At 43.3% G+C, this 13,228-nt stretch overlaps 1 protein-coding gene across 1 annotated transcript in view; it reads left to right on the forward strand.

Moving 5' to 3' along the window:
• The window catches only part of RAB31 (RAB31, member RAS oncogene family), a 364,691-nt gene extending 353,435 nt beyond the window's left edge, over positions 1 to 11,256 (forward strand). Inside the window, exon 7 of the mRNA XM_044067354.1 lies at positions 7,249 to 11,256. Within this exon, the coding sequence (XP_043923289.1) occupies positions 7,249 to 7,346 (98 nt within the window). The 3' untranslated portion in view covers positions 7,347 to 11,256. The remainder of the gene's footprint in view (positions 1 to 7,248) is intronic.
• Positions 11,257 to 13,228: the final 1,972 nt, after the last annotated feature.

Below are 13,228 nucleotides of genomic sequence, written 5' to 3' on the forward strand. Positions count from 1 at the left end.
GAGTGGGATGACCATAGCACTGTGCCATTTGGTAGGAACAAAGCATGAAATGAGACTGTACAGGGTGATCAGGTGTGGTGCCAGTTCACTTTGTAATTCATGTAGAACACAGGCAGGTGTATTATCAGGTCCCATGGAAGCTGTATTCTTGGCTTTGGACAGTGCAGGTTTACCTGTGTAACCATTATAATAGGGACCTGGCATTCCTCAGGTATTGTTATAGGCCCTTTAGGGGGTGAAAGGGGGGTAAAGTTCACACTGAACCTGTCAGCCAATATGTTGGCAATATCATTTAGTTCTGTATATGTAATGCCATTGTGCTGTAACTCAGTGTAGATCTGAGTATTGCCATGTAGATTCTTGACATAATTATAGAATGCCTTGCGGTTGTCTTTAGAATCTGCAGCAATTTTGTTTTCGTGGCTAGCTTTAGCGGATTTGATGATGGATCTCAGTTTTTTGCTGAGGCTGACAAGGGAGTTTTTCCAGTCTTGGGACTTCACCCTTTTCTGCAACAGTTTTTTCCTTCTGTTGTAGAATCTGTTTATGGTGGGGAACCACCAGATTGTCTTCCTTTTTTTTGAAGGAGAGCGTCTTGGTTCTGTTTGGTATGGCCCATTCCATGCACTTGTGTATGTGCTCATACAGTGCATTGGTGTATGATTCAGTCATGCACCTGTTTTACATTTGCATGGGTGTCGTGAAGTTAGCCACCTCTGTTTTTAGAAGTGCAAAATTGGCTTTGGAGAAGTTTTTTACAGTAGTTTCCTGGGGGGTGGGGTGAGAGTGGCATGTGGATATCCATGGTGATAAGCTTGTGGTCAGATCTGACCAGTGAGGAGCTGATTACTGGTGTAGAGCAATGGTCGCCCATGTTAGTAATGACCAGGTCAAGGATGTTTCTACCCCTGGTGGGGGTAAGAATGAGTTGGTCCAAGCATTGGAATTAATGAATTCCAGAAAATGTTGAGCAAGTGTGTTGGTACATGAGTAATTTTCCAAGTTAATGGAGGAGTAGTTAAAGTCTCCCAGTATAAGGGTATTGGGTTGTACGCTAATATTTTCCAGTGTGTTTAGGAATGTGGAATGAGAGTCTTGGGACATGGTGGGGGAATCTATAGCAGGCTACAACTTGGATTGCAGTTTTCTCCAGTGTTAGTTGCACCTGAAGTATCTCTGATGTGTTACGTTGGGCTACTAGTCTGAAGGTGTGCATATCCTTTATGAATATGGAGACACCACCACCTTTAGTGCTTCGGTCCAGGTTTAGGTGCCAAAAGGTGTGGTATGAATTATAGCCTGGTAGTGCTGGGGTGCTCTCCGGAGCCTTGAGCCAGGTTTCAGTCACTGCACAGATGTCGATGATGATCTTCGTGTTTCACTGTTGCAGTCATCACCTGTGGGTTATCCCTGCTGTGGTAGCCCTCGACCGGACCAAATAACAGAGTCAATGTTTTTTTTTTTTTTGCGTCGGCTGCTGTCACCTGTAGTCTGAAGTCAGGTCATCAGTGCTATAAAGAAAGTCAGCCGACATCATTACACCAGTCTTTCTTGCCGTGGAGCCCATAGCAGAAGCAGTTCGCACAGTGTCGGTCGGTCTCTACCAGAAGTTGAATTTCAGCTGAAAACATCTACAGCTAAGCACCCCGTTGGGGATCCTTTTTTTTTGCACTAACCGATGTCCAAAACAGTTAACAATTGTCTCGCCTGTGGAATGCAGATCCCACACTGAGACTTCCATTCTTACTGCATCACTTGTTTAGGCCCAGACCAGACGTCCCCCATTGCCAGTTCTGTGCCCTCTTTAATGCGAGAACCATTCTCCATAGAGCTCTTTTTGTAGACAGCTATTTTCGTGTTCCGTCTTCGCATTCCGATATGGTGTCTGTCAGCCAACAATCTGTGGACATTCTGAAAAAATGTAGGGGTAAAGATAGAGACAGACCCCACAAGGCTAAGCCTTCCGACGACGCTACCGCTAAGCACGTCGTCAGTTCTCCAGAATTCAGTGAAGAGCTTTCGCAGCCCTTGATGCCCAATTCGATATCTATGCAGGCCTCTACCGAAACACTTTTGGAGTCTGGTATGCCGCAGAAATCTTCTTTGTCTTCCAAGCTTTTGGCTGTCTCTGCCTCGGTTGGGTCCTGAGCCGCAACACAGGCACTGGCTTCTGAAGAGACCTTTTGCACTACTGAATCTTGACAAAAACCGACGTCTTTGCATCCGACTACCATTTCTCTCAGACCAACGGATTCTCTCAGGCCTAGAAGTCAGGCCACTCCTAGGAAATCTGCTTCTAGCCACCATCTTGCTACTGCTCCACTACCCCAAGCACAAATGCTTAAAATGGCGGAGGATCTCATCTCCCTTATCTAGAGTAGTCAGGCCACTACTTCTAAAAGGAAAAGGCATCCTTCCCCAGAAATTATGACAGAACAGGATTCTGAGGAATCTGACTGTTCAGCTTTTGAAGAGGAACAGCATCCCTTAACTGCTATGAGGATTCATATGCAGGGGAATCCATCCCTTCTGCCTCCCCTCCAGAGGACATTTCTTTTGGGGAAACACTTCACTCCCTCAGGGACCATTTCCAATGGGAATGTCAGGACTTCCCACAGTCTAAGAAAAGACGTAGAGAGTTTCTGGACCTGCCCCAGCACAGACCCCTGGCCATCCCCCCTGTTTTAGAAGTGGTAGATGATGTTTTCCATGAATCCAGCTTAGCCCTTGACGCCCTCCCTCCTGCTCCCAGTAAACCTGACAGGTACTACAGAGTACTGGATTCTCACAAATACCTGTACAGAAGTCTTGCTGCAGACCCAGAAGTCATTACACAGGGACCTAAAGGAGCTAAGACTAGTTCTGCCAAGAATCCGCTTCCTTCTGACAAGGACTCCAGAGCTCTGGACAGATGGGGTAAAAAAGTATGCACCTCTTCAACCTTAGCTATCAGAGCACTCAGTTGTCAGTTCCAGATGTTAAAATATCAACAACACACTGAAACAATTAAAACAGAAGATTGCTACCTTTCCTGACTGTGCCAATTCAAAAGTGTTAGCAGATTTACTGCACTCTGCTTGTCAAGTGCCAAACACTCATTACAATTTGGATATGACACCCTAGAAGCCTCTAGCATGGTAGCAGTGACAGGATCTGTTATTAGGAGACATGCGTGGCTGAAGGAGCAACCTCTCCCTGATCATGTCAAGTCTAAACTTATTGATGCACCCCTAGATAAGGAGCGCTTGTTTGGGGAAAAAGCAGAAGAGGTGCTTAAAAAGGTGGAAGACAAAGCAAAATCTATGCAAACAGTAAAATATTTCTTTCAAGTCCAACCTCCCAGATTCAGCAGGAACTTTCCCTCTAAGCACTGGGCCTTCCCTGTACCTAGCAGACAGGGACAAGGTAAACCCTGCAGGGACAGACCAACCAGGCCCCTATCCCAGGGAAAGCAGAGAAGCAAACAATGGACCACTTCCGTTTCTAAGGCAGGAAGTTCTAAGCCAACCTTCTATGGCAAACACTCACAATGACTCCCCTTCTCACCTCTGTCCACCCTTCTCTCATCAAAAACTAGAAGGAAGGCTCTCCCTCTTCAAAGACAATTGGCTTTCTTGTGACAAAGGACAAATGGATATATCCATTCTGAACACCTCCCTGGTGGCCCCCAGATTCAAAATGCTAACTTTGCAGCAGTTGCTGCCTGTGCTAACAAAAAATGCCTGGCTAGTGACCCTAGACCTAAAAGATGCCTACCTCCACATCCCCATCAGGGAATCCTGCAGGAAATTACTGCACTTCAGAGCAGGCTGACAACACTTTCAGTTCTCTCTGCTGCCCTTTGGCTTATCTACTGCTTCCCATAGTATTCACCAAATGCTTGGCCCCGGCCGTAGCATACTGCATACAGAGAAGTATACAGATTTACCCTTACCTGGACAACTGCCTCATTCAGGCAGGGTGCAAAGAAAAGCTGCTCCAGGACCTCCTCTTTGTCAAATCACTCCTAACTTCCCTAGGGTACACCATCAATAAGAAGAAATCAAAACAAAACCCCACCAGGAAGATCATGTTCTTGGGAGCTGTGCTAGACACAGCATCTCAAATGGCCTTCCTATCCCCAGAAAAGCAGAGCTTCCTGCCTCTCTGCTTTACCCAACTGGCTTCCAGATGTCACCTCACTGCAAGGAAGTTCCTGCAAGCCCTGGGATACATGGCGTCTCGCATCCTTCTCATTCCCCTGGCCAGGCTTCACATGAGAAAACATCAGTGGTATTTAAAGAACCTTTGGTGTCAGCACTGTCAGTCCCTAGAGACCTCTCTCCCTCTGATCCCGTGTATAAGGGCCAAGTTTCTCTGGTGGGCAGTGGCCTGTGCCAGGAACAAGGGTCTTACCTTCATCCTCTGCCCTTCTGGCCAGACCATCACCACCGACGCCTCAGCCATTGCTTGGGGCACTCACCTAACAGGCAGGTGCACCCAAGGTCTTTGGGATGACCAGCAACTTCACTTGCACATCAATCAGAAAGAAATGATGGCAGTACAAAAGGCTGTGACATCTTTCAAACCCCATCTCAGGCCAGGGGTTCTCCTTATAAAAACAGACAACACCACAGTAATGTGGTATATCAACAAACAGGGGTGACCCAATCTTACCCTCTGTGCAGGCTAGCCATGAGCCTCTGGCGTACAGCCACCTCCATGGGTCTACACCTAATTGCCCTATACCTACCAGGGGTCAACAACACCAAGGGCAGACCACCTAAGCAGAAACTTACTGGACCCCCATGAATGGCAGCTCCGTACGGAAATCTTTCTGTAAATCACTCAGGAGTGGGGGACTCTGGAAGTGGATCGCTTTGCTTCACATTTCAACCACCAGCTGCAAAAGTTCTGTACCAGGGAATATCATCTCCTAGCATGGAAGGTGGATGCCTTGACCTTCCCCTGGAACTCCCTCTTTGTGTACGCATTCCCTCCCCTGCCCCTTTATTCCCAAGGTACTGATAAAAATAAGGGAGGAGAGACCAAAGGCCATCCTCATTGCTCCGGATTGGCCCAGACAGCATTGGTACCCCTTACTGCGCAGTCTGACCTTACAGCCCCCAAAGCAGATTCCCCTGATCTCAGACCTCTTGACCCAGGTGAGGGGGGAGATACTGCATCCAGCCTTACAGACTCTCAATCTTTCAGCATGGCTTATACCTTAAAAGCTAACAAGGAGTCCCTGTTAAGCAAACAGGTCCTAGACATCCTCACAGAGGCCAGAAGGCCCAGCACCAGAAAATCATACGCAGAGAAATGGAAAAGATTCTGCTCCTGGAACCAGTCCAAAGGGGCCAGTACCTCCCATCCTTCCATCATTCTTATCTTGGATTACCTAGCCAAGTTGTTCAGTAGTGTCCTCTCTTTCTCCTCTATTAAAATCCATGCTTCAGCCATTTCTGCCCATTACGATTCAGACCTACCCCTCTTCTCTCATCCTTTGATTAAGCAATTCCTCAGAGGGGCTTCTAATATCAGACCTTCCAGAAGGCCCCCATGCCACCCTGGACCTAAAAAAAAAAAAACTAACCTCCTTTTGAACCTGCTGTTTATGCAGAATTAAAATACCTCTCCTGGAAGACTGCCTTCCTAATAGCTGTCACCTCAGCCAGAAGGGTATCAGAACTTCAGGCTCTCATGGCTGTTGAGCCCTTTATCATTTTCCATGCAGGCAGGGTGTCCCTGAGGACTAAACCCTCCTTTATGCCCAAGGTGGTATCTGATGAGACCCTCAACCAGGCCATACACCTACCCACCTTCTTTCCCAACCCTCAAAACAAGGGGGAAAGAATTCTACACTCGTTAGACCTGCACAGACAACTCAGATACTATCTGGACCGTACTAAGCCATTCAGAAAAAACGGACCAACTACTTGTCAGCTTTGCCACTGGAACAGAGGGGAAGCCCATTTCCAAACAAACCATTTCCAAATGGATATCACACTGTATCCATTTCTGCTACAGACTACATGGGAACTCCCCCCCCCTCCCAAGTCTATCCATACCCATTCCACTAGGGGAGACTCCACTTCCACAGCTTTCCTCAGAGGAGTCTCCACCAAGGACATCTTGGAAGCTGCCACATGGACCTCTGTCCATACCTTTACAAAGCATTACTACCTACCTCTTTTTTTCTACGTCTAGGGCAGGGTTTGCCTCTTCAGTTCTGCAGGGCCTGCTGACCCATGCCTAGGACTCTAACCTATCCTCCACCTCTTTCATAGCTTTAGGAATCCTCCCACAGGTGATGACTGCAACAGTGAAACACAAAGAGCATAATATTTATGTTACAGTTACCATAAATGTAGATGTTCGAGTGTATTCACTGTAGCAGTCCTAGTTTCCCTTCTTCCATCCCCCACATAGCATCTTCCCCTAGGGGGACATAAGCTTCCCATGGTGGCTTTTTGCCAACAGGACCACTTTTCCTTATTTCCTTGTGCTTCTGACTGGTTAGGGCAAGAAAAACCAATGTAATAACGTCGGCTGCCTTGCTTTATAGCACTGACGACCTGACATTAGACTACAGGCGACGAGAGCCAACGCAAAAAAAAAAAAAAACATTGACTCTGGTATCCAGGCAGGCAGCAGGGATAACCCACAGGTGATGACTGCAACAGTGAATATACTCGAACATCTACATTTATGGTAAGTGTACACAACTGTACTTTCTCCATTTTAAGGAGTGCTTCGAGCGAGTGCATTTTGAGATTTAGACTTCTAGCATTGAGTAGCATTACCCTCAAATGTTGTTTGCTTGTAGCTGTTACGGTGGTAAATTTGTCTTCAGGACGTTGCCTAAAAAGGCACTATAGGGGTGGCAAGAGCCTTGGCCAGTATCCGGAATCCCTGGGGTGACAGGTGCAGGCCATCTTTGGTGAAGCATCGAGGTCTGTTGATCATGTCATCCCAGGCAGGCAGTTACTGGATCCCTTTAGAATGACACCAGAAACTTAGCCAATTGTTGAAGTCAATCATTTTCTGCTTGTACTGTGGTATCATTGTTGTAAGAGAGGATTGGGTCAGAATGGTTCCACAGTCCCTTGGCTTCTATAGTGATACCAAAATGCCTTAAGTCCTATGATTTATACTATCTTTATTGTGCATGAACTCCTACTTTTCATATAAAGTCATTTACTGTGTGTTTGCATTACAGAATAAAGGAAAAAATAAAAGCTAACCTCTCTCATATTTGTATTTTAGGTCAACAGATTCCACCTTTGGAACCTCATGAAAATGGCAGGAACGGAGCTTTTCAGCTTGGAAAAATGAACACACAGAGTAGCAAGCGCTGCTGCTAAGTTCTCAGGGGTTGTTTAAGTACTTGAAAGATGAAATTGGTGAATAGTATTGCAGACGTGATACAAATACCTTGCACCTTTTACTTAAATAAGTAATGTGCAAAACCCTAGTAATCTGGTGTGGACTGAATGGCTGGCTGTTTTAAACTTTGGACATTGTCCACAGTATAAAATCTTTAGTCTTAATTTAGTGCAAGGAATAGAATACATGGATCATCCTTTTTGTAGAGAGTCAAATCCATTTAGTAATGTGCCTTTTCATTACCCATATGTTGCTATGCGCTGGCAGGAGTACAGCATGCTGTTGATTTCTGTGGGAATCTGTAGCATTGGCGAATGGTGCGGGTTTATTCTGAAAGGACAGCTCCTAAAAAAGTAAAATGGAATAACTTTTAATGTGATAAAAAAAATTACATTTCTCGGTACATATGACACAAGAAAATCCTTAGAGCTAATGTCAGTAGTAGTTATTGGGCAGTTACACAATCGTATGTAAGCCCTTAACTGTGTAGTTTCTCTTCCTGTAGTAATTATGTCATGTAGTATTAACTTAACTACACTTCCCCAGTTTGCAGTACATAGGCACAACATATTACCACAGATATATCCATTTATGTATGTAGCCATGGAAAATGTTTCTGAAATACATTTCTTGGGTGAAGGTTGATTCCATAAATATGATAGGCAAGAGGTGCTGTTTCAGAAGCTTAATAAATTAACTAATTTTAACTGTGTTAGTAGAACATTTCAAAGACCATATCTAATGTTTTGACCTTCAGTATGAACTAGATCATTGATCTCTGCCATATAATCTAGTATATGCTCAGCAACATTTAAATGAGTATTTTATGACCTTTATGCGTTTTGCATTAACTGACTCAGCTGTTAACTTAGCAGAATGTAGCTGCAGTAGGCATTGCTGTCTCACTAAGCTTGGCTCTCCAGTTTGGTTCTCAGCTAGGTGCCTTCTCTGCAGAATCTGCACACTCTTCTTATGTCCCTGTGGGTTTTCTCCAGGTGTCGTGCATGTTGCTCATATCATCGGAGGCATGCCTTAGGTGAACTGGTGACCCTCCAGATTGTACATAGGTGTATGTGCTGTGTATGTCTCTGCGTGTGCTTGCCCTAGGATGGGCTGGCTCCCTTTTCAGGATTGGTTTCACTACTTGGTCCCCACTGAGTTTTGGTGCAGCCTGCAGTTTTTCTGCAACAATGAATTGGATTAAGCAGATTAGAAGAGAATGAATGAATATCTCAGCTGTACGCCTGTTGTGCATGTGCCAGTCTGTGAAGCAGAACGCATGAAGTTGCACTTTTTCTTAACAAGTATCAATGCAGTTGCATTAATTGTAGCAGATATTTGCAAACTAAAGAAGCAAATGTTTTTGAACATTTTATTATATCAATGTAAAAGAGCCAGTGAATATATCCTGCAATTATATTTAAAAAAGTCAGTTAGTACTGTGCTACATCTTTTATATTTATATGTATAATTGTCTCCTCTTATTTTGTAACAAGGAAAAAAATTACATGAATTTTACCAATTGCAGCTTCTTTAAAATTGTTTCATTGTAATGTTCTCTCTATCATAAGTTATGATCCCCTTATGGCATCACAGTTTTTACTGATTAGTGATCTTTGTTGCTGTAACCATACCAACTTGACTTCTGATAGGGGCAGAGGGGGGACTTTTTTGAGTCACAGTTAAGGTTTCATGCAAGCTGTTCTTGGTAATAAATACTAGAAAAATTTTTATAAGTACTAGGATATAACCACCAGTGATTTAGTAAGTTGAAACTATCGGTATACACATCCCAGTATTCTATGGTTCTTTCAGAGTAAACAGATTTCAAGACTGCATTTTGAAAAGGCAGAGATCTTCCTGAATTTAAAACACGTGCTTAGATCAGTTCACATAAAGTGGAGCATGGAAAATGTCCTATTACCTTTGCAGTGTTACAAAAGACAGTTGTGCTTTGCTGTGTAACACAGTTAAGTCCACTAGTTAAAGTAGACAAAGGCTAGATAAAGTTGTGATCAGTGCTATACCCCTGTAACTAAACTGAAAATGAAAAATAATCTCCAGTCAGTTGGCAGTCACTGCATTTGCTGGAACACAGAACGTATAGACAGTTCTCAAGAACTTATTTAGTACTTTGGTGGTAAAATTTGGCACCAATTACATTTAAAGGAATTCCTTTCAAAAAGTGATGCACTACTGTGGTTTTGTGGACACAAGACACTACACAAAAGTTAGCAAGTCCTGTTGTAGCATTAGGTGCATAATGTAATACCACCTTTTTGATGGAAAAGACAGATTTTCATTTCCTGGTAGCTGGTCCTGCAGTGTCATCTCTGCATCCAGGAGCACACCTAGGTGTATTAAAACCCTGCAGTGTCACCTCTGCATCTATGAGCACACCTAGGTGTATTACTTAGCCTGCAGTGTCACCTCTGCATCCAGGAGCACACCTAGGTGTATTACTTACCCTGCAGTGCCACCTCTGTATCCAGCAGCACACCTAGGTGTGTTACTTGCCCTGCATGGCCACCTCTGCATTCAGCAGCACACCTAGGTGTATTACTTACTCTGCAGTGTCACTTCTGCATCCAGGAGCACACCTAGGTGTATTACTTACCCTGCAGTGTCACCTCTGCATCTAGGAGCACACGTAGGTGTAGTACTTACCCTGCAGCGCCACCTCTGCATCCAGGAGCACACCTAGGTGTATTACTTACCCTGCAGTGTCACCTCTGCATCCAGGAGCACACCTATGTGTATTACTTACCCTGCAGTGTCACATCTACATCCAGGAGCACACCTGGGTGTATTACTTACCCTGCAGTGCCAACTCTGCATCCAGGAGCACACCTAGGTGTATTACCCTGCAGTGTCACCTCTGCATCCAGGAGCACACCTAGGTGTATTACTTACCCTGCAGTGTCACCTCTGCATCCAGGAGCACACCGAGGTGTATTACTTACCCTGCAGTGCCACCTCTGCATCCAGGAGCACACATAGGTGTATTACTTACCCTGCAGTGCCACCTCTGCATCCAGGAGTACACCTAGGTGTATTACTTACCCTCCAGTGTCACCTCTGCATCCAGGAGCACACCTAGGTGTATTACTTACCCTGCAGTGCTCAGCTGAGCATCATACAGAAAGATTCAGGATGCTACTGGAGTGGTGAAGCTGTAAGATGCTTAGCCATGCAACCACAGCTCTATACATGTGTACACTGAGATTCAGCTTTAGCTTGTTTTCATATGTCCATTTGCAGATTATTAGAGAGACACTCAGTGGTATTAATAGGTTTAACCTGCTGAGGTGTAAAATATGAATATAGTTAGCTATCTTCTGAATAACAATGATAACCCAAATGCCACCTTTTTACAGAGTCAAATCAGACATATACATGCATGCATGCACATATGCATACATAGGAAATAACACTGACCCCTTGCTGTACCTCGCAGGCAGAAGAGGAACTTAGATTTTGATTGCTGGTAAGGGTGGCTTTCCCTTGTAATTTCCCATTGCCCTTCCTTCTGTATAAGCTTCAAATGCTGTTTAACTATCAGCTTATTTCACCCAGCATTAAAAATGTGCCCCACAATCTGTCCCTCACATTCTTGTAAACTGTTTTTTACTTACCAAAGGCCATCTGGCAGTGTGACTGCCTTTGGCAGCTGAAGCCTTTGTAATTCCTATTTTATTACAAACAAAAAAAGGTTATGTAACTATAGAGTTACTGTTGTTCAGTTAATATTGTCTCACAGTCCTCAACAGGTACAGTCATCAGAAAAAAAAAATCACAATGTTGCTTATCTGTCAGTCATGTGTAACTTGTGAAGATTGTATTCAAGTAAACTGTTACCCGCACTTACTTTAAACTAGTTTGGATTTAGTTAGCTTGCGTACAAAGTTTTTCTTCAAAGCACAAGCAAGTATTCTTCATTGGGTCGAATCATAAAGAACCTGCATAGCAAAAATCTTGTTTTTCTCCCATTTGACCTTTGCTGATGCCACTAAAAATAATATATCTGCTCAGAGCAGTGTTTTATTTATTGATATAGTTTGTTAACAGTACTTTCTTATTACTGGATTGGACCCATCCTACATCATTTTTAAGTAATGTTCCCCTGTTCTACCAGCTAATTTCCTCTGCATTACAATGAAGTTTGCAGTGTATAAACTTAATTATATGCAGTCTAAATTGTAGCTATGCCCCCAGCTTTTTGCAAAGGCACCCTGCTCTAATGATTTCACAAATTCTCCAGCGCTGCTAATGATAGTAATTGTTCCAGAGTCATAATGAAATGACCACTCATGGTATTTCAGTAAAGTTATCTTATTTCTTAGGCAATTTGAAGTAACTTGTATAAAGTTTGCTCCATTTGTGCTGCAATGATTCCTCAGCCAGGAGTACTAATTAATTAATTGCATTTCTATTTCTCTGTGGTAAGAAAATGTAATTTTGCAGAGCAGGAATAGATGCAATGCAGTTACAAACAAGTCCAGTTTAATTGGAGTATCATAGTTCATAGGACATTCAAATGTCCAGTTAAATTGTGGCTTACCACTGTAATTACAAGGAAAACAGTTATGGATGGCCATAGTACTGAAACTCAGGAGTTATTTTTCCCTTTAGGCTAATGTACTTTGCCTAAAGAGGTGATGTATGTACACAGATAGAAGGTATGAGGACAAAAGTTTCACAAGGGGGTAGTGCATGGGGAGCACAGTCCTCCTACAAAAACATAAATAAATCCTAAGTTCCAAAATGATGCCATTTGAAATTGCCCTTACAGTTTTGATAAGGTGCACCAAACTTTATAAATGAAACCTCTAAAAAAAGAAGCCAACTGAAGAGTAGTGTATTTAGGAAAATATTTTCCTGAAACCTGAGCAGGATTGCCTTAATTTCCAGACTGTTGAAATTATACAGGTTCCACTTGACAAGCATCTTCTTTATCTTTCCCATATTGCAGACCTACACATTCAGTGCCAGTCATTCTATTAAAATAACAACATAATCATTCAAAGCAGGTTACAATGCTTTTGGTTTGCTTCCATAAGACAATAGGTTTGAAATAAGCCTACAGAATGAAAAAAGTAGAGTTTGCATGAAGACCGCCCAGTCTGTGACATCATCATACTGGTATACGAGTATCCCAGGCCGCAGGAAATACAGACTGTGCTCCATAGTACCCTAGGGTAACACCAGAAATGCAAATTAATCAGGTATCTATAACACTGTAATAAAACATATAACCTCTGTTTCTGCATTGTGGCTTAAAACATTTAAAGAGCTGCTAGTTAAACATTGATGGAAAGAATCAGATAGTTTCTAAATTCTGTAGCTTTTCCAGCATGTAGCTGTTGTCTTTCTGTAGTTGTATATAAATGTACATATCAGACCTTGGGATTCAGAAATGTATTAGTGTGAGTGAAGTGCTGTGCAGTGAAATCAGAAGTTTTCCTTTTCTTTTTTTTTAACATGTCAGTGGGTCACTGAATGGGGCCTCATTAAGTACTCATTTAAACTAAAGTTTGCATTTAGTTTGGGTGCATATTTGTTCCTGTTCTGTGAAGCACAGACATGTTAAAAAAAAAACCTCCCAGTCACATCAGGTAGCACTTAACTCAACACTGAAAATCCATACTAATGCCTAGGGAGTTTGTGTCTAACCAGCATTCAGGGGGAAAAAGGCAGAGAATGTAATCCTAGATAGGAAATCCAATGCAATATTGATCCAACACAGTGGCACAATGGGGATAGCGTTGTCATCTTACAGCTAATTCTCCCATTCAATTCTCAGCTGGGGAGCCTTTTCTTTGGAGTCTGCAGGCCCATCCTTTGTTTGCAGGCATTTTCT

Source organism: Protopterus annectens, chromosome 3.part1 (assembly GCF_019279795.1).
Source record: "Protopterus annectens isolate FY-2018-M chromosome 3.part1, PAN1.0, whole genome shotgun sequence".
In the NCBI taxonomy this organism is placed as follows: Eukaryota; Metazoa; Chordata; order Ceratodontiformes; family Protopteridae; genus Protopterus; species Protopterus annectens.